Source organism: Diplotaxodon limnothrissa, linkage group LG19 (genome assembly GCF_057381915.1).
Source record: "Diplotaxodon limnothrissa isolate DT_005_m linkage group LG19, D_limnothrissa_male_GT1.1, whole genome shotgun sequence".
In the NCBI taxonomy this organism is placed as follows: domain Eukaryota; kingdom Metazoa; phylum Chordata; class Actinopteri; order Cichliformes; family Cichlidae; genus Diplotaxodon; species Diplotaxodon limnothrissa.
Genome location: NC_140614.1, coordinates 31,365,558 through 31,390,998, shown reverse-complemented (window position 1 = coordinate 31,390,998; position 25,441 = coordinate 31,365,558). Strand labels below are relative to the sequence as shown.

General features: G+C 41.2%; 4 protein-coding genes across 5 annotated transcripts; all 4 read right to left on the bottom strand.

Moving 5' to 3' along the window:
• Window positions 1–8,924: 8,924 nt before the first annotated feature.
• Window positions 8,925–12,564, bottom strand: LOC146612563 (jun dimerization protein 2-like). The gene is made up of 4 exons (XM_085343151.1): window positions 12,435–12,564; window positions 10,364–10,581; window positions 9,411–9,515; window positions 8,925–9,298 (listed from the first exon to the last, which is right to left on the bottom strand). The coding sequence occupies exons 1-4, from the start codon at window positions 12,520–12,522 to the stop codon at window positions 9,113–9,115; spliced, it is 597 nt and encodes a 198-aa protein (XP_085199277.1). The 5' UTR covers window positions 12,523–12,564; the 3' UTR covers window positions 8,925–9,112.
• Window positions 12,565–13,603: 1,039 nt separating this feature from the next.
• Window positions 13,604–15,866, bottom strand: fosaa (Fos proto-oncogene, AP-1 transcription factor subunit a). Of its 2 annotated transcripts, none has more exons than XM_085343701.1 (4): window positions 15,729–15,866; window positions 14,829–15,056; window positions 14,393–14,500; window positions 13,604–14,272 (listed from the first exon to the last, which is right to left on the bottom strand). In XM_085343701.1, the coding sequence occupies exons 1-4, from the start codon at window positions 15,864–15,866 to the stop codon at window positions 13,604–13,606; spliced, it is 1,143 nt and encodes a 380-aa protein (XP_085199827.1). The 2 variants fall into 2 exon arrangements, with proteins under 2 accessions (XP_085199827.1, XP_085199828.1); XM_085343702.1 differs by lacking the exon at window positions 15,729–15,866 and adding an exon at window positions 15,271–15,357.
• mlh3 (mutL homolog 3 (E. coli)) lies at window positions 15,768–23,409 on the bottom strand. The gene is made up of 13 exons (XM_085343704.1): window positions 20,718–23,409; window positions 20,530–20,631; window positions 20,346–20,425; window positions 20,109–20,213; window positions 19,929–20,013; window positions 19,771–19,839; window positions 19,547–19,655; window positions 18,728–18,887; window positions 18,615–18,638; window positions 18,419–18,497; window positions 18,164–18,315; window positions 17,987–18,060; window positions 15,768–15,829 (listed from the first exon to the last, which is right to left on the bottom strand). Exons 1-12 carry the CDS (start codon window positions 23,209–23,211, stop codon window positions 17,989–17,991), a joined length of 3,531 nt encoding a protein of 1,176 aa, XP_085199830.1. The 5' UTR covers window positions 23,212–23,409; the 3' UTR covers window positions 15,768–15,829; window positions 17,987–17,988.
• A 1,143-nt stretch (window positions 23,410–24,552) lies between these two features.
• Window positions 24,553–25,372, bottom strand: acyp1 (acylphosphatase 1, erythrocyte (common) type). Its single transcript, XM_085342791.1, has 3 exons — window positions 25,294–25,372; window positions 25,050–25,137; window positions 24,553–24,923 (listed from the first exon to the last, which is right to left on the bottom strand). The coding sequence occupies exons 2-3, from the start codon at window positions 25,128–25,130 to the stop codon at window positions 24,708–24,710; spliced, it is 297 nt and encodes a 98-aa protein (XP_085198917.1). The 5' UTR covers window positions 25,131–25,137; window positions 25,294–25,372; the 3' UTR covers window positions 24,553–24,707.
• Window positions 25,373–25,441: the final 69 nt, after the last annotated feature.

Below are 25,441 nucleotides of genomic sequence, written 5' to 3'. Positions count from 1 at the left end.
GCGAGTCAATCGTGCAGTTTGAAAATCGCACAGTGTAGGGCTGCACGATTAATCGTTAGAAAATCGCGATCTCAATTCATGCTTATGTGCGATCTCATTTCCAAATGACAACGATTTAAAAAAAAAAAAAAGACGACGATTTTACCGCATTTTGATCCGGGACGTACTCTGCTGTGCCGTGTGATGCTAAAATTAGCAGGGAAAAAACAACGGCGAGCACTTCAGGGATGACGAGAAAGTGACAGGAGAAAATCCGTCCCGGTCAACCACCCAAACATCAATAACGGGAACCTTATACAGCGCTACAGTGTGTGAATGGGTGGATGACTGGTTGAGTAAAGCGCTATACAAATACAGGTCATTTACCATTCCCTATACACGTCGAACTCCCGCAGGCACAAAGACATTACGGAGGCTATCACTTATCACCTGACCAAAGATATGGCTCCATCAACACTGTGCAAAACGAGGGATTTAGGAAAATGATCAACACCCTAGACAAACGCTACACAGTGCCGTCCGCAACTATTTTTCTATTGTTGCACTACCTGCTCTGTACACGCAGCGTCGAGCAACGGTGGAGACGGAATTTCAAGCAGTACAACATTTTGCGGCAACAACAAAACGTGAGACATTTGTTGTTTTTATGTTTATTTATTGTTTTTATGTTCAGTCTTAACTGTGAAGTTGATGTGCAGTTAATAAGTGCAATAAATATTTATACTGGAAAAGAAAATCGTGAGAGAATCGTGATCTCAATTCTAAGCCAAAAAATCGTGATTCTCATTTTATGCAAAATCGTGCAGCCCTAGCACAGTGTCTGCCCAGCTTTAGGTGTACTGTCATCCGAGACTTGCACCGCAGTGTCGGCGTTTGTTTCCCTGTTGGCCATGCTTCTTGTTGTGGTCATCTGTTGTCTTCCGGTATTTTCTCTGTAAGCGACCTTTCCTCGACCAATGAGATGAGCGGTAATCTGAATTGTCATACTCGAATTGTCATAAGTGTGCTGTCAGCTCATTGGTCACAAAGCAGGAGAGGGGCTGGGAATTATGTTTTCAAACAAAGCGTTAATTCCATTAACATTTATAGACTACTTTTGATTCTCACTGTATTACGGGACAAAGTGCGTCCCTTTTCAGCTCAATACGGGACGATTCCGTATTTTAAGGGACGGTTGGCAACCCTAATCACAATAAGACTTTATTGTACTTCCTGGAACAATATGATGCGTTATGAGCTGTGTAAAAATAGATATACGAAAACATTTAGTTAATTTAATGTAAGTTTTGCACATTAGAGTGTAAACAAATCACTCAAAAAACAAAACTGGGAGATTATGATACCTGGGAAAGACTGCGTGGAAGTAAATACACTGACCCAGCAAAAGATGGCGACAGTGGTCACGTCATTTCCCATTTGGATGCCTCGTTCAAAACCAGCCCGGTCTCCCAGCAAACAAACATGAAATAGTTGGCGTTTGTGTTCGTGGGTAGGGAGCTTCAAGTGTTTTTCGTGACAAGCAGCACAACTTTGTGACTTACGTATTTCAACAGGAAGTATACATTTGTCCAGGCAAGCGGGGCAACCAAGAAAACAGCAAAGGGTTGGATTTCAGCGCAAGCTGTGATATTTTTCTAAACCTGACACATTTTTTTAATTGGCTAAATCTAACAAAATCGTTTTTACGTTAGGTAAATGTTTTATTACAACTTTCCTGATGTAGCTTTGATGTCTACAACACTGGGAGTCATCTCATTTCAACAATATCTGTTTTTTTATTGTAATCCCTTTACTGACTTTTACTTGCATATGCTTTCCATACAGAAATTACTACAAAAAACAAAACAGAAAAACCAACACTGAAACGAATGCAAACGAATATTAATCATTAAAAAAACAAACCTAAACTGAAATGAGGAAGTCCACTCTGGAAACTAACAGAAACTAAACTGAAACAAAAGTCTAAGTGAAATAAAAATAAATGGTAAATGGCCTGTATTTATATAGCGCTTTACTAGTCCCTAAGGACCCCAAAGCGCTTTACACATCCAGTCATCCACACACTGGTGATGGCAGCTACATTGTAGCCACAGCCACCCTGGGGCGCACTGACAGAGGCGAGGCTGCCGGACACTGGCGCCACCGGGCCCTCTGACCACCACCAGTAGGCAACGGGTGAAGTGTCTTGCCCAAGGACACAACGACCAAGACTGTCCAAGCCGGGGCTCGAACCGGCAACCTTCCGATTACAAGGCGAACGCCCAACTCTTGAGCCACGATCGCTAACTAATGTCCCGCTCCAGTTCACATACAGAGCTATTAGATCAACTGAAGACACCATTGTCTGAGGTTCAGAGGCTGTCGGATTGGTGTGCAGACAACAACCTGGACCTCAATACCACCAAGACAAAAGAGCTGGTAGTCGACTTCAGAAGGAGGAAGTCTGAGCTGCAGCCTGTCAGCATCAACAGGGAGCGTGTGGAAAGGGTCTCCAGTTTTAAGTTCCTGGGTGTGCACATAGACAGACCTCCAATGGAGCTCAAACACCTCGGCGGTTTTAAAGAAGGCCCAACAGTGTCTCCACTTTCTGAGAACCGTCAGAAAAATGGACCTGAAGAAGGAGCTGCTAATCGTCTTCTACCGTTGCTCCACTGAAAGTCTGTTGACATACTGCATCTGTGTATGGTTCTTCAGCTGCACCATGGCACACAAAAAGGCACTTCAGAGGGTCATTAATATGGCCCAAAAATCACTGGACATCCTCACCCTTATCTGAAGGACCTGCACAGCATTTGCTGTCTCAAGAGGGCACGCAGCATCCGCAGGGTGTTTAAGCTGCTGCCGTCGGGCAGGAGATTCAGGCTGCTGAGGTCGCGGACAAACAGACTCAAGGACAGCTTTTACAACAGGGCAATAGCCCTAATCAGTGCTAACAGTTGACCTGATTGGCTACCTCCCTGGACTTTTTGGGGGGCCCATAACATAATAATAATAATAACAATGTGAAATAAAAACATAGACTCATTCTTTTTATTCATACAGTCATTCTTTTTATTTCTTTTTATTTATTAAGTTAAGTTACTGTGTTGTCTTGTTTTTGTTGTGTTGTGTTGTGCGTAATGCCGAGTGGGACAGTTTCCAATTTTGTTGTACTATTGTACTAGACTGAGGAATGACAATAAAGAGTTATCTCTTATCTCGTTACCTCTAATTGGAAACCTGACTTTACAGTTGCCCCACCTGTCAAATCTCACGCTCGGGGGGATTTTTTAAAAAATATATTTCTATCCTCCCAGCAATTCATCCTTGTCCTCTGAGGCGAGCATAATCTCTACGTTAAGTACAATTTATGCAATCTATATGAATCCTACTGTCAAGAGCACAAGCAAGGCTTTCTAATGACGCAACATTTAAGGGAGGACTCCTAACAGACAACATGTACTTTTCCAAATGTTGCATTTGAACAAACCACAAAATTACTGGAATAATATCTTTTGGACAGACAAGCCAAAATTGGAGCTATTTGACTGTGATGCGCAGTGTAAACCAAACATAGCACAACAGCACAAACACCTTATAGCAACTGTCAAGTTCAGTGGTGGCAGGTTGTTGATTCGGGCTTGTTTTGCTGGCACAGGACTTTGCACTTGCAGTCAATGACTCAACTATGAACCACTCTCTATGCTAAAGTATGCAAACATGAGACCATTTGTCTGACTGAAAGCTTGGCCAAAATTGATTTATGAAACAAGACAATCATCCCAAAATAAGCACAGCAGCAAATTCACAACAAAATAGCAGAAAAATTTAAGAATCGAGGTGTTGCAATGACCCGGTTAAAGTCCAGACCTCAGTCTGATCGTGGGACCTTGCAGAAATGAATGTCCTCAAACCCCAATGAACTGAAGCAATGCTGTAAAAAAGAGTGGAAATTCCTTCAGAGTGATACGAGACTGATAAAATTCCATAGCAACTGATTACATCAACCTATCACTGCTAAAGGTGGTTCTATAAACTATTTAATCATCGAGTGTACTCCGATTTTGACAAGGCTGCATCGAGTGCAGTGAAAAGTTTACTATTTAAGTTTAGAATTCTTTTTTTATATTATACTCTTCAGAAGGCGACTTGAGGCGACTTCTGTTGTGATTTGGCGCTATATAAATAAAACTGAATTGAATAGAATTGATAATTTTTCTTCACAAATCCCTCAAACTACACTGTAAAAAGGTACTTAAACATTGGTGGGTCTGTGTTACTGTCACATATGAAAACACTATCCTGTATATCAGTAAGTAAACTAGTTCTCTGTAGCTTGCAAGGATTCTGGGTACAGGACTTGTATTAAGTGACTTGTAAGGATGTGAAGTGATCATCAGCTTGTGCAAAGTAAACAAGAATAAAATTCAGTGGAGATGTAGCCACAGAGCGGGCAGATCATCTTAAAAGAACCGGTTAAACATCCTGTGTGCACAGTGTCATTTCACATGTTTGCAAACACATGTAGGGGAGACTGGCTGTTTGCTTTAGCATCTGTAACTCAATTAATTTTTGCACTAGTTTTCAGACTTTTACATAAAATGCCGACATTTGTTTTCTGCTCCCTTTGGGGTCTATTTTCAGAAAACACAAAATATCCTTTCACTGCTACGCAGACGACTGCCAAATGTATTTGCCTTTAGCACCAAATGGCCCAGGCTCCATCCAATTTTTTTGAACTACCTTGAAGATGTCAAAGCTTGGATGGCTCTGAACTTTTTGAGTTTCAATGAGAGTAAAACGGAGGTGATTGTATTTAGACCTAATAATATTTCATGCAACCCGCTTGGGAATTGTGGTTGGCTAGGGTATTATATCAAATAGCATGTGACAAATTTGGGAGTCATTATGGACGCAGATTTTAAATTGGACAAACATATTAGTTCTGTGTTGCAAAAAAGCTTTTTCCAGTTGAGGCAAATAGCAAAGCTGAAGCCAGTTTTGTCAAGACGTGACATGGAGAAGGTAATACATGCCTATATTTCAACTCGGCTTGACTACTGTAATGCACTTTATGTTGGAGTCAGCCAAGGATCTGTTGCACGTCTTCAGCTCGTTCAAAATGCTGCTGCCCGCCTCTTGACTGGTACCCACAGGCACCAATCCTGTCTTCTCTTCATTGGCTTCCTGTTCATGACAGAATTGATTTCAAAGCGCTGATTTATAAATGCCTTAATGGTCTTGCTCCCCCATACCTTTCTGAGTTACTTCAGCCTTAGATTCCTTCGCGGACCCTCAGATCAGCTGACCAGCTGCTGTTGGTTGTCCCAAAATCAATCTAGGCTAAAATGTAGAGGAGAACGAGCCTTTTCAATTATGGCCCCCAAACTTTGGAATACGCTGCCTTTAAATATTAGACAGGGATCTTCATTTTGAAAACACACCTTTTTTCAATAGCGTTCAGACTGGTGTGAGTTGATATGTTTATCATGTGTATTATTATGTTTTTATGTGAGTGCAGTAGTTTTATCTTGTGTTTTATCCTTTTGTTTCTGTACAGCACTTTGGGCAAACTTTCTGTTTTTAAATGTGCTACATAAATACACTGAATTTGGTTTTGGGATTTGGATAATAAACAAAGTTTAGTGCTGGTCAAAACAATTACTTTTGTACTCTCCCCCCCCCCCCCAATAAAAATCTACACGCAGTTGTTTCCTGCCATGTAGCGGTGCTACAACTCTCTTAATTTTACAAATATACCCAGTCTCCCCCATTTGGTTTGCCAATTAAGGACAACACGCCCAAATAGAAATAACCACTGCAATGGCAATTCATTGATATTGACGGTGCAGTTTAAATATAACTGGTGTAGTGGGTGCATCCATCACTCACACTGTTTTCGAACAATCAAAAACAAATTCCTTCAGTTTTTACAGATCAGATTTAGTCAGGGCCTCTTTGCCTGGTGGACAAAGAAGTATACCAGGTGGCACAGAGGGACCCCCCAAAACCCACAGTTCACTGCCTGCAGAAAGTGAAGAAAACACACCTGATATTTATCACAGCGCAAATTAATGCCCCCCCCCCCCCCCCAAAAAAAAAACAACAACAACAACAACAAAACAAAAACAAAAAAACAACAGGAACCAGGCACCAGGAAAAACATAGCCAAAGAAGCAGAATATCATTATTGGCACATTTCTATCATTATTTACAAGCTTTATCAAAACGTCTAGTTTTATACAGCCTAACATTTGCATTTGATTAAATCCATAACTTATTGTTCTATAAAGTTGGAAGGATAAGATTAAGTCAGCTGGGCCCAAATGGAAATATTTAAATTGATTCCACTCTAAGATGTTCATTGAGCCAGTCTACTCCAAGTTACTAATGTCTATAAATGTACCAGATATTAGGCATTATTTTTCATGGGTTTTACGCAACAAACAGAAATTGAGGTCTGTTTAACCGACTCCCTGTGTTAACTCACCTGGTTGCCAAAAACTCCAATGGAGCAGGCGGTGGAAACCTCATTCGCTCCGAACCACACCGACGCCAGGCGGGAGGGCATCCCGAGGATGAAAACCTGGGCAAAGGAACTCATAAACTGTCCAAGCATGGTGACCCAGAATAGGCTCGGTTTGGCACTGGCCACCTTTATCCACGTCCCGGCGCAGTTGAGCGCATTCGCAATCAGCGCTGTGACCCGCAGTCCCTTAATATCCAGGAGCCAGGTGACTGGGAAAATGAAGGGGATGTATGTGAGCATGTAGACCATAGACAGCCAGTCCACCGCGAAGGCTTCCACCTTGTAGAACTTCATAATTATGTTGCTGATGATCGCGTATTGGATCCATTGGTAAGCGTTGATCAGAGAGTAAGAGCTGAAGAGGAACACTATCATCCATCGCCTCCTGTATAGACGCGTAGTGACCCCCAAGTCGCTCTCCCTGTTTATGATCCCGCTGTGTTCAATGGGGTCCGCGGCAGCTGGACCTATTACTCCCATGTGTGGACCATTCTCCGTCGTATCCGGAGCGCACCTGTCCCCCATTATCTGCTCCAGAAATGAACTGAACTGAACTGAAGCACAGCCACCGCGACACTAACCTACTTAAGATGTCCTTTAATAAAGAAAAAAGAAAAGAAAAAAAACGAAAATAGGAGGGAAAAAACCCAAGTATCACTTTCGTTCCACGTGACACTGCCAAAAACCATTCAGCTGTCGGACTTCCTCTGTGCCTCGAACCCCTTTAGACTGATCAGCCTTTAATTGAGATGTCTAACCGGCTCCTGAGTATATACACTTGAGCTTTCTGAGAAATTCCCTTTGAAGAACGTGTTGACACCGACTTTTACTCCACCCAGCTGTTGAGATAAGAAATGACAGTGGCTGTTCCTCGGGAGCTCTGAGAGAAACCCTCAACATGACAGAGCAGAGATAACCTCTGAAGACGACACAGTGCAGTCTGTCTGAGCTGCTCATGTCAGTACTGTTGCATGTTTCGACTTCATCCCCTGTTGCAACACAGCAAATTATCACTATGCCGCAAAAAATACCCACTCGGAGCTCAGCTAACTTACAGTAACGTTGCTGTCAGCCTACTTCTCTCCTGAAGCTTTAGTTCCTTTTGCCTCAGCCACTGCGGTTTTAATCTGCGTGTTAAATCCCCTCTGATAACAACAACGGGCGTCTTTGTGCTTATTTGTTCGTGCATGCTGAGAATTTGGTGTTTTTCTTATTTCAATAATTTAAAAAATGATTTACATGTCTAAACCAAACGATGGTCCACATTTAATCTAAAGTAGTATTTTATTATTATTGCACATTAGTTACTACTGGACCTACAAAGAATCCATCATGACTAAAAAAGGTGGAGAGGTATGGAGAAATATATTATAGTTAATACATTTTAAGTAGTTTAAAGATATTTAAGTGTGCCTCTTGGCATAGGCACACTTAATAAAGCAGGAAGGTTAATGAGCTGTGCTGCAGCTCACCACAAGATGTCAGGGTTTACCAGAAACTTTGCTCCTGAAACTTTTTTTTTTGTGCACAAAATATTATTATAAAACGTCTTCCATTTTGCAAGACTCAAAAAAATATTATTCAATAATTTTAAAAAAAGAAACTAGACATTTATTTCTTAAGGAAATACAAAATGGGATTTTGTGATAGCTTATATGCTTATATAACACCATATACAAAAGAATAAAAACATAAACATAATTGCTAGTAACAATATGGTAACAGAAAATAAAGTACAATGTAAACACTTGTATATATATATATGTATGTGCATACATGACGCCTGCGCCAAAAAACAATGGAATAAAGAAAAAATGTTCAGCTGCTGTGCCAACAAATGAAAAATGCTTGAGGTTATTTATGCGATACAAAGGCTTCTTTGACTGTGGGTTTATACAGAAATAAAAAAATCATCTGCATGTGATGGTTAATGTATTCCAGTAGTTATTTTTTTATACATATATAACTATTTCCCCACAGATTTCAATGATATTTCTACAATTCCCTGCATGTATTTTAACAATTGAAGGACAGTCAAGGTCACATCATGCTGCAAAGATGTCTATTTGTAGCCTGATAACTTACAAACACTGTCTCTTTGGGGTATCGCCTTTGCCCTGCATGGAAACAGTGACTTAGTTTCATCCCACACAGCAACAAATAATCATCTGTGCAGCTGACTGATCGAATGCAGTTCTGTTTTAGGGTTAACTACAAAAAAACAAAACAAAAAGCATTAAAACACAGGTGTAATTACTGGAAATATATCAAAGTAATGCCTCGTGTGTGGCTTGTAATTCTACCAAAAGTTGTGCTGTGTTTTTTTCTTTACTTTCACACTAATTGTGGCTGGACCTGTGAAGACGAAAATGAAGAATAAATGAAAAAGCAAGAAGGAACAATAAAAAACAAAAACAAAACAAAAAAAGACTATGAAAGAAGATTGATTTAACTGCCAAAACAGTGTCTAAGCACAGTGGATCCACATTTTGTGGTGTAGCGCTCAGTGGCTGGTTCTCCTCCACGACCGAGGCCCCAAACGTAAGTGCTGCTAGTTTGTTGCTTCTTCCCAATCGTAAACTGTAGGAACTCGCACTACAACCTTCACTTGGCCTCCAGCTGCTGCAGCAGGGGGCTCACCTCACCCTCCGGAGTTTTGACACTGTCTGTCCTGACAATACACGTGGGGCGGTGGCGGTTGAGCATGAGGATCAGCTGCTGTCGTTCAAGCTTCAGCTCCTCGATCTGGGCTTTAAGGTCGGAATTTAACATCTCTAGCCTTTCCGACTCCTGCCATGGGATTGGAAGGAAGACAAAGTAATAATTGTGGAAAGAGTGAGACACAAGTTGAGTATGTGAGAGTGTGCAATCATGCAAAGGAGGCTCCTTAGATGTGCCTCACCTTTTGTAGATAATCTGTCCTCTCCTTCTTTTTGTTTCGACAGCGAGCTGCAGCCACTTTGTTTTTCTCCCGCCTTCGTTTTCTCCTCTCTTCCTCCTCGTCTCTCTAGAGACAGGCACAAGAGTTTTAAACACACCTTCAGGCACAATTAATCTGCCATACAATAGCAGGCAGTCCATGAACAGAGTAAGGATGGGAATGTGTATGTGTTAATATTAGTATTTAACCTACTGGGTTCTTCTTTGCTATCACTGTAAACAAGTCAAAGTGACATTTCCCCAAACTAAAGACCTTTTGGTTTGTTTTTCCCTCTACATTAGCGTGCAAGTCCTTCTGTTTCAGTCATGGTATGCATAAAAATAGAAAAAAAGCATTTTTTAACCTGGCACAGTCTGGCATGCCTAAGCATCCTTGAACGCCAGGTAATTGATGAACCCGACGTGTTTTTTTTAAGGCAGGAGAAGTCAAATCTCCCCAAGAAAACCTGTGCAAGTGTATGGAGGACGTGATTTCTCACGGACATCTGACACAGCGGGAAAGTTCATATAAAAAGCCATTTCTTCTCATTGTTTTATATATGTAGGGTGTTGTTGTTTTTAACTCTATTTGTAAACACTACTTTGGGACAGCATTAAAAAAACTACCTGTACTTCTGCCACTATTACTAATCTACCTGCTCTATAAACTACATGTCCCTTTGTGTCCACTAGATGGTCCTGTTGAATAAAATATAAACAGCAAACATATTTCTTTAGGATACAGAAGCGAGATTTTAAACACAGTTAGCAGACAATTTCCATGCCTTTTTTTTAACAGCAGATACATTAAAAGCACACCTTGGAGCCACTTTTTAGAAATGAACGTTTAAAAAGAACATGTAAGCTGAGTAAAAACTTAAAACGTGGCCTTAGTTTAAAGGATAACGGTTATCAACTGCTTAGTGTGTCCTATACCTCAGTTTTGATTATTAGAGGCCTCTTCCCCAGACTATCCAGGAAATGCAGAGGTGATAGCATTGTCCCAAACTCCTGGAGGTCGCCAAATTTGAGCTTGTCAGTCAGCGTGGTGGCTGTGATCCCAGCCAGTGGGCCCAGGCTGGGCAGGGAGCCTGCTGTGACAGAGGGATCTGGGATTTGTCCTGGCATCGTGTCAGACTCGGTCGTGACCACAGCTAGGCGGGAGAGGGAGAAAACGGGAGATATACTCAGACAACAAACCAAGTCAGATTAAGGAAAACACATAAAAAACTGAATACATTACAGGAATGCTTTACATTTATGAGTTGATAACAAATATAAGTGCATTATGTACCATCTGTTAGAGGGCTTCAATGAATCATTTGCAAAAGGTGGACTGATGTTGTTTTTATTCAATTTTGCAATATTTTCTAAAAAACAATTTCTAAAACTTCAGGGATCATGGCAAGAAAGTACATCATCTAATGCTACAAGGCCAAAAAGAGAGGTGAACAACACTGCAAAGACTAGACTCAAACAAATTCTACTTTATTCCAAGGGGCGCTAAAGGTAGCAGTTGCCAAGAAATAGTTACAGGGTGACTGTGATTTCCTGAATATGAGACATATCGAGGGGGAGAGCCAAAATTGAGGATAAAGACGTGAAATTATGCAGCCAAAATATAGCATAATGCAGTAACGTTTAAGAAAATAGTTTGCTTTCTTTAGCTGAAAAACAAAGTTAACTGTGTGAACACATTACCACAGTTTTGCACAGGCAAATATGTAGACAAGGACACTTCAGCATATACAAAGACGGTGAGAGCCACCCAACATACAGGAAGTTACTACAGCAGCTCAGCGGATGTCCAAGTCACATGAAATCCCCCCAAAAAACTTCTGATGTACCTTTATCCCACATCACAAAAACAACCAAGGCAAATTCTAATTAAAATATATAACCACAAGAAACAGCAATCTGGCTTTGTGTTCTTTGTGTAGACTAATGTTTATTAAAGAGGGGGGTCAAATCGCAGTGGCTCTCCTCAGAACATGAACTCACAGGCTACATAATAATCTCACATGGGAATAACTTTTAGTTTTGCAACTTCCTCAAAGTTCAGGTTATAAAGACCAAGAGGAAGTAGAGAGGCCATAAAAAAAACAAAACTCTGCTTGCAATTAAAGCATAACAGCCATGATAAAACGGAGAAATAATGTGTGAGCAGTTTAGCTTGAAATGAAAGCAAAAACACTTAAAGCCAAATGTAACTTTTGCTTATCATTTTTTCTATCCTCAAAATAAAACCCCAAACACACATTATGAGCCAGTGACTGCCATCTGAATGTTGATGCAGGGGCCCCGAAGGTGGTTTTAAACTTTCTCTACTAATAGTCACTTTATTAATGGCTAATCCTGAATGTCCCATAGAAACAACTCGCTTGGTCATGGTGTATTATCACCAGACTATTTGTTTACAATGCTGAAACCCCCAGGCTATGCATGAAAGCACATTTAGAGCCGTTTAATAATGTAATCGCTTGACCAGTTATATAGTGGTGTAGCTGAATTGGTCAACTTGAAAGCGGAAGTTTTTTTTTTCTACAGTGCGGCATTAAGCCCATCTTACGTAACTTTGTGTTTCCATCAGAGACCTGCAGTGATAAAATGTTACAGCTTTCCGTCCACAGCCGCTCGGATAACCCGTATTTTGAGAATCAGTGCGAGGCACTAATGTAAACGGCGGACTAGACAAAACAAGAACATTTTGTTCTGAATTGTGCACGCCGTGATTCATGAAAAGGGAGCATGCAAACAAAAGAAAATGACCTTTCTGCAGCTCGATCACTAAAGATGTCAGGTTTGCTTTAACAGAGAAATTCAGAGAATGCATCGATCGCACCGTATAATCGAAAACATCAGACCTGCCCGCTGCCTCTTCGCAAACTATGCTCGTTATGACCTATGTGTGGCGCGCCAATAAGCTATTCAGCATGTACCAAAAATAAATAAATAAATAAATTAATTAAATATGCAACTCTCGACTTCTGAAGTTTTGTATACCGACCTGACTTTGATCCCAGGTGCAACAAATGTCCTTTCTTCTGGTCAGCCGAGGGTCGAGAGTATATTTTAAAAAGTGGAAATCGTTGCATCAGCCCGATTTTAAACGTGATCCCAATCTGGGAGGATTTGGGAATGCGGAAATTAGGCTATGCCAGTCAAACGTAAGCAGGGATGTTAGAAAAAAAAGTAGCCTACATAGTGGGGGCAGAAGTGGGGAAGTCGCACCGCTCCTCCCATAAAGAAACAGGGAGGCTGCATACTGCTGCTGCCGCTGCAACCACAATAATACGACTCAGATGCAGGCCTGCGCTGGAAAAACAGTACGGCCACTGATCTACAGTGAACTCCCACCTCCGCTTCTTCAACAGCAAATATCTAAAGGGTACTACAAATAAAATAAAAATATTTGTATTTGAAATATTTTAAAGGAAAAGTTAAAATAATCAAAAGTTTCTTTGGAGGAAAAACCCCCTCATAATTCAAAGTCCACAAAGTGATCAGCACCGAGCACCACTGTGAACGCAGATTTATTGTAGTTATTCAGCAGCATAGTTAAGCAATATATGCCCATTTTACTTGTTTGTTTGTTTTTTAATTTAAACAAATAAGTCAAAGTCTGAAAGGTAAAAAAATAAATCATAAGTTACATCTTGATAAGATATATATATCTATATATATATATATATAATAGTATATAGCACTGAATGTTTTCATGGAAAACTTTCAACATTTTAACAATGAGGTCAAACCACACTTGATGAGGTACGCAGGTACTTAGATGGATATGTAAAGACATTTACATCAATCAGTACACTACTGACACCAAAAAACACAAAACCATACTGTTACATTAAATTCCACGTTACAGCTTAGATCTAGTAACAGATCAGATATGAGCTTTGAAAATTATTTGGAATTTTTCAGCATGCGTTTAAAATCAAAACTTACTTCAGTCCTTTCGGTTAAATTAAAAGCCATGCTTTTAGCTACATCACTCTGTTGACTATGTATCTGAAGAGAGTTTATATGTTTGCTTAGTCATGTACAAGACTTTTCATGAATGTGTTCCTTGAAGCATTACAGCATACGTTGTTCATATCATTTCAACGTCGGGAACCTGCAAACAGAGAGACCAGAAAGAGATCAAACAGATCAGCGCCTCTTTGCATTTTATAAGGCTAGGAGAGTCGGAGAGTTGAGGATGTCGACAGAATCACCCTTGCTTCCTCCACCTTTGTGGCTGTCTAGTCCCTCTGTGAGAGAGTCCAGCTCAGGGCACGCAAATGTGAACACAGACAGGTAGCTGCTGCAGGTAGGGGTGGAGGTGACCACGGGAGTGCTGAGAGGCTCCAGGTCGCTGGAAACCGACTTATACAGAGTCTCCCAGTCCGAGACCCCGAGAGAGCTACTCAGATCTATGTCTGGCACGGATCGAGCTGTCTCCATGGGAGTCTTCTCCTCCAGCGTGGGTAAAATATTGTCCAGTAGCCCCTCCTTAAGGTCCAGGGAGGGCTCGAGATCACAGATGTTGATTTCAGCACTTGCACACAGCAAAATATTCGAGTTCCCAGAGATGGCTGTGGACGGATCGCTGGGGTCGTCCATGTCTTGGAGTGATGGAGCTTCTTGCGTGCCATCCTCTGGAAGCCTGTCCTCGTCTGGACTGGGCGGTAGGCCTGGAGACCCTGTGGACTCTTGGAAAATGGATTCAAGCTCTTCTGACACCTGGCACACCGGCTTATGTGTAGCAAGAATAAATTCGAGCCGTTCTTTCTCTTTGATTAGGTTGGCTATTTCGGTCTCCAGGGCAGCCTTTTCCTCCTCCAGCTTGTCTGTCTCCTTTAAACAGATCGACACCAAAAAATCATCCATGTGGAAAATCAAACAAACAAACAAAAAGCAAAACACACCACAGTAGGTGTAAATGACAGCTGAGCAAATTAATCACTGTTTACTTACAGCTTGCAGTGTATCTGTGAGCTCCCTCCTTCTGTTGCGACACTTTGCTGCAGCCATTTTATTCCTCTCCCTTCTTATCCTCTTCTTCTCCTCCTCCTCAGGAGACAGCTGGGATGTAAGGGAAATAATTCAGTCATTACCACGAAGAATCCAGCCATTTCTTCCCCTAATCCACAACACCCGCTCCCAGTTCGCCCTCTGAAGAGTGGCAAAAGCATGTTTCACTGCAATGCGTCTAAAAATAGACTATTGTTGCAGACTTGCTGTGACCTGAATATAAATTGACTGCCCAAGGAAGGCACACAGCCCGCACACGGCACCAGAGGAGCATGCACAATAGCTCGGCTGCACACAAGGAATTCAGATTGGCATATGCAAATTGACACTATTGACTGTTCTGTCCAATAGCAGGTAGACTTCATCGGAGCTAACCTACCTGCTCTGTTTTCCCCTTTCTGGCAGCATTTTTTCCCTTACTCCCGCCCGCTTTGGGTGTTGCCTGGTGAGAGCTTCGCGGTTCATTGGCTTGCTTGCTACCCAGAGACGGGGAGACAGATGTAATAATCGTAGGCTGGACCATCCACTGGAAATCTGGGGTAGAGGAAATTGCTGTAACCGTTGGAACAAATGGAGTGTCTTCAGTGCTCATGTCTTGGCAGACCTCCTGAAAAAGCAGAGATAGTACTGACAATGAGGACTACAGTTACATTTATTCATTTATACCAGAGGTTTCACGTGGCTCTGATTGTGATGCTGAAAATCAATAAAAGCCTCTTAATCATTTGTTTATAGTCTAAAACAGAGGACACCCTGCATGTGGTGTCTCTTCTTGAAATATACCCGACCAGAAATAGCCTTCTCCCAGATCAATATTTGACTTTATCATTGTTTCTGACGTCAACACTGACGCAGAGATGCTGTGGAGTCTCCTGAATGGATTTATTTTTCTCAATGAACCGCTGCATCGACACGCTTGCATTTTGGTCCCAGGACGTCGGAATCATAACAACCGACCTACAGGGCTATTTTGTCACATTTCCACATGCACAGATTTCCGATGTCTCACGTCTTATAGGCATATATGTATATATAAATATGATGCTTTAAAATTAACCGCATCCAGTTAATTTAAATCTTATCAATCAGTTCCCCCTCCCCCCCACCACAGAGATGAAAGCATTTGAGCATCCAGTCTGTGGCTCACTTTAAAAAAAGAAGAGAGAGAGAGAGAGAGAGAGAGAGAGAGAGAGAGAGAGAATGGTGATCTTTAATCTGTTTTAAACGGGGTGCCTCCTGGGTAGCGTGTTAAATAAATGATCAACAAAGCCATTCATACCTTTGCATTGCTCTCTGTGGAGGACGCTGGAGAGCTCGCCTCCTCTGGCGTCTTCTGGCAGAGTGTCCCGACAGGAGACTCTGCCCGGCAGGTGGGGGAGACTGAATCCATGTCAGGCGTCAGGTTGTTTTGATACATCACGAGGAGAAAAAAAAAGAAAAGAAAAAAAAAAGAAAGAAAAGCAAAATCACACACACGCACACACACGAGTCCTGATTAATGACAAATATGACTGTGGCCTTCCGCTGGGGAAGAGCAGCTCGGGTCTTTTCTCCAGGTATAGTCTACCTGGTAACTGGACGACTAGAATGCAAGCCCCTCCTTTTATGCTCTGCTAGAATTTTATGAATGAACCAAGACTGTACCATCCGCGGAGGGGGGTCAGACTGACAGCCACATAGGCATATTTTGGAGTAAAGGGCCATCCTGTTGACATTTATCCACCATTATATGCACTCCATGAGCGATATCTGACACTTTATCCCTTTTGGTTTGTTTTTATTTACGCCAGTTAGGCACCGCAAGATGACCAGACCCCCCCTCCCCTCCCTCTCTCTCTCCCATTCACAAAAATGGCTATCGGCCTCTTATTAATGCAATATGGGATGAAAAACGCGAGTCTATTTATAAATATGCCTATGTAACCATTTCCTGGGCGATAAAAACTTAACGCCGTGCTGTATCAATTTAGTCAAAGGTTAAATAGAGCCGTGGTGGAAACGGCTCCTCTTCAATAAAACCTCATTTGATTCCAAGGTCAAGTGGACATGTTTTGCTCGACCATTTTAAAATACACACTGCAGCTCGCATTTATATTTAGCTCCATAATTTATCCGAATCCAAAAACCCATCTCATCTCCATTCGCCATTTCACATTGATAAAATGCGGACTATGCTGGGAGGTTTTAGCTGTGTGACAGGCATCTGTTGTCGAGCTCAGGCTTTTTTCCCCACCGATGATAAGAATCAGGGATTGTTCACAGACATAATGAAATGATGCTGAATTGTTTACTTGGGAGGGACATGTGGGGGCGGGCAAGTCACGTGGCATGACCCGGAACTGTGGGGGAAGAAGGGGTCTGCAACACAGCTGCTCAATACTCCAATCACAACAAAGGAGCAGCGCTGCGTCGATGCTGTGCGCCTACTGTACCCGACAGCGCTCTCGCTTCAAGTCTCTCTGCCGCCCAACTCTAGAACATGTCTGCAAGAATGTGCTGCTGCAAGGCGCGGAGGCCTGCAAAGACACCCAAAAGCTGCTATACATTTTAAGACAATTAAACATAGCTCTCCAATTATTATTAATTCACTTTGTACCCCTTTGCTCCAACTGGGAATTATTTAAATGGCACAGCCTACCAGAGTACGGTTACTGATTATGATCATCCCTTTATGACCACAGTGCACCATCTCCTGGTGGCTGATTCAAGCACGTTAATGCACCATGTCACAAAGCTTAAATCATATCAAACTGGTTTCTTGAACATGACACTCGTGTCCCCATACTCAAATGACCTGTGTAATGCTATCATATCACTATGGTCAACAATCTTGAATGTTTCCAGCACCTTGTTGAGTCTGCCAAAAAGAATTAATTATAAGAATTTCTTATAGTAATATCTATTATTTTAAATAAATCATATCTCAATGAGCTATCAGCAATTTTTTTGTGAAGTAACATAATAGGCAAAAAATGTTTGTGGGAACTGAAAACTCCCAGAATAAAGTTGTTAAACTGAACATGATGCGCATGTGGAAGCAAAGATGTGAAGGATTTTCATAGCACTGACATTTATAACATCATGAGCGCCACACGATAAAATCCAAACTACTACAGCTAACAAAACTTACTGTTACTCAAATCATGTTACATACGTTATACTTACAGTCCTTTTTATATGTGGCCAGAGAGGTTTGGATAGCTTCCCCCCCCCTCAACATATAAAGTAATTAATTGAAAACAGCATTTTATATTTAGTTGGATTGTCTTTGTCTAATATTAAAATTAGTTTGATGATCTGAAACATTAAGTGTGATAAATATGCAAAAAACTAAGTAGTGTGTAAGAGGGCAAACAGGCTTTCACAGTGCTGTATATATCTTACTATGACTTTCTGTTGCTTTAGATTACAAGAAAAAAGCTTGAGCCATAGAATTTGGGCAAAGAAACAGGAATATCTGAACCATTTAATAAGTTATGAATCTTTTTTTTTTTCTTCTTAGAAACAAAACAACACATTTAAAAACAAAATACACACCCTTAAGCATTCCCATATAGCTTCCATGCTTTATACATTCTTCTCAACTTTCGGAGATTGGGTTTCTGGACTTCCTGCAAGGACAACAATACTTAGTCATCATCACAATATTGCACTGGACATTTCCTTGAATCTGACTTTTAGTCCAGAGTTCAAATGTGCAATGTGTTCTGGTACCGTGTGGTCTTTGTCCAAATGAAGGACGTCTACGAGGGGAACAATAGATGGACGGCCATGAGCACACTGGAAGGGCAGCTGGCAGGCAGACAAGGATGCCACCAAGCTGTGGCATTCATCTCTACTTAGGGTGTCGTTGAATTTGATGGCACCTGTTCAATGCAAGCATGTATAAAAATAACAAGCATAAAGATTTCAGGCTCAGAATCACAGAAAAAATATATTCAAGGCCTGAGAGAAGCTGATTGTCTTTACCGTGGCATGCCAGTGAGGCGAGCACTTTCAGAACAGTGAGAGGCAAAGTTCCTCTCACTCTACCTGTTGAGCGGAGTAGCTGGGGAATGAAAAAAGACCAAACCAAACCAAATATATTACTCCAAAGCAAATAGTACATACCATTGTGCATCACAGAACTTTAGTACATAGGAAAACAGAAAAAAAACTAGCTTACCTCAATCTGCTCTTGAAGATACTCCTGTCAGATAAAATTAAGCGGTACATATCAGAGAACAGCTTTGTAAAAGCCTCACTTAGCAAAAACAGTGAAACAGTAAACAGTTTTACCTCAGCAATTGGCTTTATAACAGATGGTCTTCCTCGCCTCAGCTCATTACTCTCTTTTTCCATAAAACACAATGGCACTTTCCCGACAAACACTTTTAGATCTGCTGCCCGTGAAAAATGAACTTCCAGGCCCAAACTCCTTAGATGTGGCTGACAGGACCTGTAGGAAAATACAAGAACAGTCTATGAGTACTAACTAAATAACATCTGAACACAAACTCTATGTACTACTGCTAGTCTACAAAGCTTAAGCATGTGGTGCAAAAAATACAATAAAGTAGTATACTTGACCATTTATTAAATTGTATCTCTAGGCACTTTGTTTTTCAGAATGACAATGACTCCAAACACACTGCCAATACAGTAAAAACATGCCTGGATAGAAAAAAAATATATGCTGGAACACTATCATTCATGGACCGGCCTCCCTAGAGGACTACAACATTACTGAAGCAGTGTGGGACCATCTTGACAGAGAACAGAACAAAAGGCAGCCAACATCCAAAGAACGTCCTTCAATAAGTCTGGAAAATCCTTCCTGAAGACTACTTAAAGAAAGAAAAGCTTGCTTAAAAGACTTCAGGCCATTCTTAAGGATAAAAGTGGTCACCAAATATTATCACAACTTTACAAACTCTGTTTTTGCCTCATATACTCCATTTCCATGAACATTTTCAATAAACAACTGCACCCATTTCCCATTTTCCTAACAAAATATGAAGAAATGAGGGGTGTTGGAAGATATTTACTATATGTATTCTGTCTTTGCAGGCTTTCCCTCTTTGCTTGTTGCCCAATACACCCAATAGATTTCCATACCTAAGCAGCCTTATCTCCTCTTCTGTTAGACTGATCCCAAGAGGTGGCAAAATGGTTGAAGTACACAGGCATCTCTCTCCTGGGACATCTGGGTCATCTGCATATGAATCTGTGACAGCACAAACAGCTATGACTGCAGAATTACAATAAGCACCTATTAACAGCATTATCAGTGTTTCAATAACAAAACTAAACTACTGTTCACTTCTTCTTCTTTTTTTTACCTGCAATTAAATTTTCAAGTCGCACTCTTTCATGTGCAGCATGTTGATCTACCAGCACCAACAGGTTTCCTGTTTTGTAATTGAAAATGTACAAATAAATAAACAAACATGTCTCAAGAAAACAATAAATGACAAAGATTTAATGTTTCTAACTTCACCTTTAGTTTCAGTGTGTTCCACCAGCTCGTCATCCTTAGTACTAATAAGGCACGCAAGAAACTTTTTATCCACCTGATGAATAACCTATAGGAGAATTGCATCACAGCTTTATGACAGCGTTTTACTGAAATTTGTAAAACTGCTAATAAAAAGTGGTAACAGCTGAGAGATTAATTTGCCTTCATGGAGTGAATCATGGACTTAGAGAAGCGGTATGGAAAAAGGACGTTGTGGATCTTTACGGCCAGTCCGTCAGCTTGTCCACTGGAAATATCCACACCGACCTGTGGAGGGATGATGTAGTATCAAAAACAAAACCACCGAAGTGAAATCTGACTTTGTGTTTTGCTATGAGCCAATCAGTTCGAGTCATTACTAAATCGAGTTAATACAAAGTAAAAATGTGTTTTCATTACCATTGGAGGGCGGACAAACACGGGATTATTCCATTTCGAGTACAATGAAAAAAGCGAGTTTGAGCTTTCACCAACATCACCTGTAAAGACGAGATAATAAAAGGCTGCAAATTATCAACTGCATTTTGTACATTATCTGAGGTCATGACCTTACAGCCTACACGCTTATAAATCTGTGAGGTACCTCTACAATCAGGCCCTGATCTAATCACCCTTTCTGGTCTGGATTTAGGCAGGAATGGCAACACTAGATCCACCTGAAATGGGTAACACCTGTATTCCATCCCTACATGGACATGACGGCATGCATTAAAACAGTAAACAAATTATCTGTATTAATGTGCATATGTGCAATTTTGTGTGCTAACTTACCCATTTCAGAAATGACACTAACTGCTATATTGGTGACATCAGACGTGCAGCGCACTTGAGTTTCCTCCATAGCTGGGTCCTCATATTTGCTGAGCCCGGTCACTCTGTTCACATAAACCGTCTTTCCGACAGATGCGTCGTACTGCTGGAGCCAGTCGCTCGATGTGATAGCCTCTTCATTCATAGCAAGTTCAGGGTTTAAAATGCAACCTGAGGCTGGCCTCATATTGAACTCAGGGTCACAGGGAATCTCATTGCTATCTTGGTTACCGTCAATTCCAGTACTGACACAGATAGTATCCTTTGAGATGCTTCTGGAAAAATCCAATGATACCTCTGAATCATCTGTCCCATGTTGTTTCAAATGACGGAGTTTAGCTGCCAAAGATTTTTTACCTTGGTTCTGTGCTGATTCTGGTTTTATCTTAGTGAAAATAGAGAGAGTTGGCGGGCTTTGGAGGCTGTTCTTTGCCTCATCTTTGTCCTGCATCTCATCTTCTTGTTGAACTTCCTGGAAAATTGATGTATTCAAAACAACGCGGTCTGTCTGAGGAGTGTCGTTCTTCAAATGAGCCTTGGGTAACTGTGATTCGAGTTCACCAGATTTAACACACGTTCGTCGAAACTTGTCAAGAGATCCAGACAATTTATGGCATGAAATTATCTTGGAAATCTTTGAGGGGACAACAGAGGAAGAGTCTCTGTATTGTTTCTGAGAAGATCTGCTTGTGTCTAGTGAGATTTTGCGTTTCGCAACAGAAGCTTTTTCTTCAGATTTTACTGTTAAACTTTCCTCCTGAAATACTGGCCTATTGTTTTGCAAAAGGTCCCAACTCTGCAGACGCTCTTGAATATATTGATCAGACAATCTGATCTTTCTCTTACTTACTAAAGTCTGTGCATGGCAGCTTGTATCCTGACAGTCAGGTACTATTCTCTCAGTGTAGTTTAAAGCAGGCTGGGCTTGTTGAATGAAGCTGTCATCTCCTTCTTTTAAAAGTAGCTCTCTTGAAATATGCAAAATATTAGAACCTTCCCCAGCTTCACTATATGCGGGCTCCACTTCTTTATTAATTTTATAAGATAAAGGTTCCACTGTAGCCAGATCAGACATCAGCTCATCGCTACATGCATTGTTTAAACATTTTTCACTGTGTACATTTTGCAACTCATTTGTACTTATCTTTTGCTGGCCTGGTTGTTCACTTTTATCCGATCTAGCCTCCAGGCAAACACCATCTTTAGAAACACTGTCACCTGTGTGATTACGATGAACAGATTCAGATGCCAGTCTCGTGCCAACGCTACAGTCCATTGTAGAAATAGTGGTAGCTGTTTGGCCACCTTTGTCACCGTTCTCTTCTGGTTCTGTTTTGCCAGTTCCAAACACTCTTGGAGATGCATAGTCCAAGTCGTCTTGAGTAATGACAGCCACCAAGTTATCCCTCCTCAGGAAAGCTTTCACTGCTTCTTCAACACAGAGCAAAATGCCATCCCAGTCTTTGAACTCTATTAGAGTTTTGGCAGGCTCGAGGGAAATGTCATACTCCGAGTAAGAGCATTTAATATTGATGATATACACTCCATACAGATCTTGGCTTCGCTTGTGCTTTGGACTTCTGATGACAGACTGCCCATCCGGACTGTCATTCTTCTGGTTCGAACTGGTCAGTCGGCGCAGGAGAACATTCAGCAGCTTGTGAATACGTGTTTTCAACAGCAGTCTTTCATTCACATACAGGAACTGTAAGCTGTTGTTGTAGTGGCCCTCTCTGCCAATGTAACCCATCACTTCAAACTGTTTGTATGTGTGGCTGATTTCTCCCAGCTTCTCTGCTCGCCCGAGATTATGTATCTGAACAAACCTGTGATAAGTGTTTCTTGCTTTCGGGAGCTGCACCATCATGGCTCCTGTGCAGTCATTCTTCAGGGTGAAGGAAACAGAGGGGTGCATCAGGGAAATAGCTTCCACTCTGTGCCTGATCCTCTCACCCTCCAGGACGGCATCAACCCTCTTCCTTCGGACAGGCATGTTGTGGAAGAAGTTACAAATGATGACAGTTGTGCCCGCTGAGGGTCGAGCAGCCTCTGCTTCAAAGACCTCCAAGCCCTTCCCCTCCTTGAATATTTTAACGTGTGTTTTTACAGATGATCTGGTCCGGGAGGAGATTTCAACAAGTGTGGCTAAAGAAACTAAACTCGCCAAGGCTTCCCCTCTGAAACCATACCACCTGAGGTTGTCCAGGTCCGCCACAGAAGTGCATTTACTTGTGTGGTATCTATTCCCAACACAGGCCATGTCCTCGGCGCTCATCCCAGCACCGTTATCGATCACCTGAATTTTAAATGCCTCCATGTCCATTCGGACTCCCACACAGGTCGCCCCGGCATCGATGCTGTTTAAAATCAGCTCCTCCACACACTGCTGAAGCGAGGGGATAGCGACACCGGAGCGAAGCTTCCCCTGAACCTCTTTGGGTAAACACTTAATCATAATGGGAATTAAATTCAGTTCTCTTTGTATCTGTGGTCTATCACCTGTACCGGCGACCGCAAAGTAAGAAGTTAGTTAACCGTTGCTAAGTAGTTAATGCTAGCTAATTCCAAAGGGGACTTTTTGACATTTTGAAGTAAAACCTCTTTCATATTTCATTAAATATGATAAAATATTTAGCATAATAAAACCATGCCCTCAAATACCTCAGCTGTTGTGTACAGTCAACGTGAAACAAAAACACAGGCCAAAACCGCTTAAAACTGGCTAATATTATAATACTGCCACCTTCTGGTGTGGTTGAATTTACTGCTGCGTTCGCGTCGACTCGGAAACTTCTATGCGTATGACTTAATGACTTCAGCTATATACAATGCTAATATTAATGTCTACAGTTTGTCATAGTCACCCCTTTCGATTGCTTACACTTGCGTCTTTGTAGCTGGGAATTCGGAGCTTTACTGGAAAATTTCGATCACCGCGTTGACTTGAATGTGCCATGTTTACCAGACATATTCTTTCGTAAGTTAGCCTGCTTTTACTGCATACCGCCACCTCCTGTACGGAGTGTGCTGTTCAATGTGCTTATACACCCAGTCAGTTTTCCTTTCTGCAGTTAAGAAGTCAACAAAACAATTTCAGTCACATCTCCCTCAGTTAGCTTGCCCACTGTATACCTCGATATGGATAAAACTCAAGCAAACTCAAGAGTGGCCAGGCCTGCAACATCATCCTAACATGTCTCGATACATCAAGTTACAGTGGAAAAAGACATTTTATTAATAACTTTAAATGCCCCGTTTGTGTACAAGTGTGCCAGTAAGTCTGCACAGACACATCAGATACACCTGTGTTTTTCATACCAACATGAAGTCAAATTATTTGCTGACCTACCCACTTTATTGGCATGTGTGGCGTTTACCTGTTATCTTAAACCAGAAGACCCAACAATATCAGGGTGTTTGTCCTTGGAATAACTGAGCTTGTATCAGTATCTTGATAATTTAGCAAAATAGTTTATGTTACCTTATGCGTAAATAGTCTTTAAGAGCTTTTGATGAACCCTGAAAAGGTGTTATTATTACAGCTTTCTTTTGAAAACAGGCAAGCACACACATGTGCCTGTTTGCATGACCATGAGAACAAATATAATTTTGTTAAAGGCTTCTAAAAAATAAAAAAAATTTGAACAATGTAGCCACCTCCGCTAACCACTTTAAATGCAGAGTATAGGTCCTTCACAACCAGGCATGTTAAAGCTGACTGAGTTGAATATTCCTTCACTGCTGTTATTGCAATAAAATCAGACAATGTGAGTCCCAATGAAGGAAGTTCCCATTTATTAATGTTGTTACATATTCCGTGAACATTTAGGAGATCAAACGAATGCAGTACACCTCTTCCTCCCATTCAGTTTAAATGTTAAATTCCAACCAGTAAAAACAAAAAAGACTAAATAAATAAAACATCTGCATAAGTTAATATTAAAGGCACAGTTATTTTACTACGTTGAAAGATGAATGTTCTAGGCTGTCAACTTCTTTCTCATTCTTGAACTCTGCCTTGGTTATTTGTGACTTGGGGCTCCCAGTGGATCTCAGCCATTCTTGCATTTCCTTCACCTTTTTGCGTGGGCCTTGTAGCTGCCCTTGCACTGTTCCTGCTGGTGTGTTTTGGACCCAGCCAACAAGGCCAAGTTTCTTCCCTTCTGCCTGAAAGAGAAAAAAAAAAGCAAAAGGGATTATTATTATTATTATTGAGATCGTGGAGGGCAAAAGAGATGTCATAATAGTAAGAAAATGGTAATCATAGGAATACAGGGACAATGTCAAACTCACCTGCGTGTATTTCCGAAAAAATACACCTTGCACTCTGCCAAAAATCTCATAATCCACTGAAATTAGGTCTTCATCGGCCATAACGGATCTTAAAAAAAAAGAAAAAAAAGGCAGTCCTTTAATGCTTAAAGGTGATTTGTAATCACAGGTGACTGAAGCTATGCCAACATAAATAATACATAGCGCACCTAGCTTAGTATTACTGCTACTGTACTGCGCAAAAACTCGCTATCATTTAATTTACCTGAATTTTATCCAGAAGCCGTGAAACACCGACCCAGTTCCGAATTACAGCAAATTCAAAACATACGAGACGCCACTTCTTCTTCCTCTTCTTCTTTGAGTTCCTAATTGCATTATCGCCACCTACTGGGCTGGAACAGAGGATTACA

What these genes read in the sequence shown, in the direction of transcription:
- LOC146612563 (XM_085343151.1), bottom strand. Translation starts at nt 12,522, where the DNA reads ATGCAACGATTTCCACTTTTTAAAATATACTCTCGACCCTCGGCTGAC. An exon ending in GCACCTGGGATCAAAGTCAG is followed by an intron (nt 10,582 to 12,434) that starts GTCGGTATACAA and finishes TCTCCCGCCTAG; the next exon opens with CTGTGGTCACGACCGAGTCT. An exon ending in GGACAGATTATCTACAAAAG is followed by an intron (nt 9,299 to 9,410) that starts GTGAGGCACATC and finishes ATCCCATGGCAG; the next exon opens with GAGTCGGAAAGGCTAGAGAT.
- fosaa (XM_085343701.1), bottom strand. Translation starts at nt 15,866, where the DNA reads ATGTATCAAAACAACCTGACGCCTGACATGGATTCAGTCTCCCCCACC. An exon ending in GAAAGGGGAAAACAGAGCAG is followed by an intron (nt 14,501 to 14,828) that starts GTAGGTTAGCTC and finishes CTTACATCCCAG; the next exon opens with CTGTCTCCTGAGGAGGAGGA. An exon ending in TCACAGATACACTGCAAGCT is followed by an intron (nt 14,273 to 14,392) that starts GTAAGTAAACAG and finishes ATCTGTTTAAAG; the next exon opens with GAGACAGACAAGCTGGAGGA.
- mlh3 (XM_085343704.1), bottom strand. Translation starts at nt 23,211, where the DNA reads ATGATTAAGTGTTTACCCAAAGAGGTTCAGGGGAAGCTTCGCTCCGGT. An exon ending in ACTTGAAAATTTAATTGCAG is followed by an intron (nt 19,656 to 19,770) that starts GTAAAAAAAAGA and finishes GTGCTGTCACAG; the next exon opens with ATTCATATGCAGATGACCCA. An exon ending in GAGGAGATAAGGCTGCTTAG is followed by an intron (nt 18,888 to 19,546) that starts GTATGGAAATCT and finishes ATTTTCCTACAG; the next exon opens with GTCCTGTCAGCCACATCTAA.
- acyp1 (XM_085342791.1), bottom strand. Translation starts at nt 25,130, where the DNA reads ATGGCCGATGAAGACCTAATTTCAGTGGATTATGAGATTTTTGGCAGA. An exon ending in TTTTTCGGAAATACACGCAG is followed by an intron (nt 24,924 to 25,049) that starts GTGAGTTTGACA and finishes TTTCTCTTTCAG; the next exon opens with GCAGAAGGGAAGAAACTTGG.